Here is a 3,150-nt window from a genome sequence, read left to right as displayed (position 1 = left end):
AAATAATTAACACCACTAATTATTTTTACTAGAATATTGTTGTAGTTTTTAAAAAAAAAATTAAAACAACATTCTAAGCAAAAGAAACAAAACTCAAGTTAATCATTAGCTATTTAGATTAAATAATCACATTATATCGACTTAGTATTAACTTAATTGGTATAGTTGATGTTTTAGCAACTTAAAAACAGGGTTGAGCAACAAAAAAAAAAGAGAGTAGAAAATCAAATTAAACAAAAGAAAAGGATTTTTTTTTTGGGTTGGTAATATTCTAAATGCAATGTTTTGAAAGTCTAATTAGAACACGTTTCTTTTGACATAAAGTAAAACATGTTTAAGTATTACTTTGCATAGCAACAACATATAAAAGTTTAATGTCATCATTATCAATACCTCCCTTGATTTACTTATAGGGTTACCCGACAGAACATTAATTGAATCCATTGAACATTGATTTAGGACATAATTTTCCAGGATGTTTCTAAATCTGAAGCTTTTGTATTCCCATCGCTTGTCTACATTCATTGCCTCAACTCTCTATTTATTACTACACCTATAGAGAGAGTGTTTTACCATACAAATATATATATATAATTAACATTTTTTTTTGATAACTTTTAATTTTTTTAGAATATAATGTAGGTTACCAATGAACCTAATATTTATCGATTATATATTAAATTTTAATATGTGGGTTATTACAATGATTTACATTCATTTTTTCTTAAATATTAATCAATAGTTGGTGACATCAATTATGATTTAGATAAAAGAAGTAAACTAAAATATTGATAATGAATAGAAAAGAGTGAATGTGAAATTTTAAGTTAACACGTGGGCGTAATTAGGTACGTAGCAAGTGTACTCCCTTTAGGTGGTTTCTTTTTGTATATAAGGTTGGAGTCCATATAATTGAGTTATATTTATAAATTGATAAGTTGCATGAAATAATATTTTCCCCACAAAAGGAGACAATAATCATCAACTATTTGGTTCACACTTTTTCATCAATGGATGCCGCCTGTAACAGCTATGAAATACTCATGAATCCTTGAAAAGAAGAGAAAGTGAAGAGGTAAACCAACATAAAAATAAAGCTGCAAATGCTTCATTCAGTTTTTTTCTTTAAATAACTAAAAAGTGGATTTTAACTGAAATTTAAAATTTTAATTATGAATTAAAATAATCCAGTTAAACTAATAACAAAAGTTGAATCATCTTAAATCCTAATTCGACATGAAGCTTCCAAGAAAGAAATGAGTAACATAATGGTGGTGACACGTGTACACAGATGTCGGCTTCCTTCACAACATATATGCCCTAGCAGAGCCAGTAATATGAAAGAATTGTCCCCCCTTCGATTCTCCAACAAAAATTTAGTACTCTGTGTATTTTCTTTTTCCCAATATTATTTAATATTTAAATTTATATTTCTACACATTTCTGGTCATTTTTATTTAAACCCAATGTGGCGGCTCATTTGTCATCACTCTTGAATTCGGTCACAGAAAATGGGTCGACCAACCAGTTCTTCATCTTCCATCGACAGCCCCAACCACTTTGCTTTCTCAAGCACTGCTTCCTCCCAAAGGGACCTTACCACCGATCTTCGCCTTGGCCTTAGCATTTCAATCGCTCCTCCTTATGTCAGGTATTTATTTTTTCCGATTGCGTACGGAACGAATGCTATTACAGTCCATAACCAATATATATATATTCAGGGAGCAGTGGCCACCGATGAAGGCGGCGGTTGCAGAAGAAGAGCACGAGTGCAACAGCTCAACATTTTATGTGAAGGTTTACATGGAAGGGATTCCTATAGGGAGAAAACTAGACCTGTTGGCACACGAGAGTTACTATGATCTGATAAGGACTCTGGAACACATGTTCCACACAAACATCATCTGTTAAGTTTCTGTCTTTGGCTGTTTAATTTCTTTCATTTGAAAATTCCATAGTCGAGGGTTTTGATGGGTGGGAGTGCAGGGGCAGAAGCAGAGATGGATAGAGATCATTATGAGAAATATCATGTGTTAACGTATGAAGACAAGGAAGGGGATTGGATGATGGTTGGTGATGTTCCTTGGGAGTAAGTTAACACATCAATTTCTTACATTAAAATTCAAAATTTTCCCCATATAGCACCACAGCTGAATTTGATTTTTTTTTTTGCATGTTTGGAACAGGATGTTCTTGTCAGCTGTAAGGAGATTGAAGATCAGCAAGTGCTGAAATTTTGATACAAATTTGTTTCTAGACAAGTGTTGTTGTTTAAGAAAAAGAATAGGTAGTCAGAAAATACAGGGTGGGATGGGTTTAGGATTTTGAATGTATATTCTCCAATATTGAAATGAGAAGAGTAACAAGAAGCATCAGTTTTGTCTTTTGGGCTCAACATCTTTCCCTTTTTCCCCCATTCAAGCTTGGTCTGACCTACATTAATCATAATTTCGGTTAAATTATTTAACTGAATTTTAATTTATTTATATAATAATTTCATAAATATTCCTATTTAATATTTACAAAATTGAAATCCTAAAACAATAATTTTTAATACTACTAGAAATCAAGTCATTACATATAAAAATATAAAAACTTGAGTTTTATAATAATTTAGTGAATATATAAATTTAATTATCACTGAACTTGTTGCTTTTATGAAGTATTCTTGCTACAATATTTTGTTGGTTTCAAGAGATTTTAGGTTGGCTATATTGAGCAGTGATCTTGCATTTTCTTTTTCTTTTGTTGTTTAAGATATCAATGTCCTTTAGAGTGAGGTGTTTTACGGTTTGTGAGATGTGTGTTTTTGTTGCCCACCTTTTGATTAGTTTTATCATATTTGATTTTAATAAAATTATACCATATCTATAAAACCCAATAATAAAATGAAAGGTCAAACGGACGAAACAGCCACCTTGGGTCCGAAGACTAAGGGTGGGTTTGGATGCGCGATTGGGTGCGGTGCGATGCGATGCGTTTAGCTTACTTTTTGTCTCACGCTACAGTATCGCTACAGTATCTAATCTCACCGCCACCGCTGTTTTTACACTAACCGCAGGTAAACGCACCGCCCTTCCAAACTCACCCTAAGAGGACTATCACATGAGTGGTAAAGACAAGGTAAGCTAAAACAGACGTCTAGGATAT

The 3,150-nt window shown here is 32.4% G+C and overlaps 1 protein-coding gene across 2 annotated transcripts; it reads left to right on the top strand.

Moving 5' to 3' along the window:
• Nucleotides 1-1,339: 1,339 nt before the first annotated feature.
• On the top strand, nucleotides 1,340-2,395 carry LOC107918280 (auxin-responsive protein IAA20). Of its 2 annotated transcripts, XM_016847805.2 has the most exons (4): nucleotides 1,340-1,651; nucleotides 1,722-1,906; nucleotides 1,987-2,089; nucleotides 2,187-2,395. In XM_016847805.2, the coding sequence occupies exons 1-4, from the start codon at nucleotides 1,512-1,514 to the stop codon at nucleotides 2,230-2,232; spliced, it is 474 nt and encodes a 157-aa protein (XP_016703294.1). In that variant the 5' UTR covers nucleotides 1,340-1,511; the 3' UTR covers nucleotides 2,233-2,395. The 2 variants fall into 2 exon arrangements, with proteins under 2 accessions (XP_016703294.1, XP_040954169.1); XM_041098235.1 differs by lacking the exon at nucleotides 2,187-2,395 and having other exon boundaries at nucleotides 1,359-1,651; nucleotides 1,987-2,093.
• Nucleotides 2,396-3,150: the final 755 nt, after the last annotated feature.

The sequence above is a fragment of the Gossypium hirsutum genome, chromosome D08 (genome assembly GCF_007990345.1).
Source record: "Gossypium hirsutum isolate 1008001.06 chromosome D08, Gossypium_hirsutum_v2.1, whole genome shotgun sequence".
NCBI classification, from domain to species: Eukaryota; Viridiplantae; Streptophyta; class Magnoliopsida; order Malvales; family Malvaceae; genus Gossypium; species Gossypium hirsutum.
The sequence above is the reverse complement of the archived record's forward strand: the minus strand, read 5'-3'. Positions and strand labels throughout refer to the sequence as shown.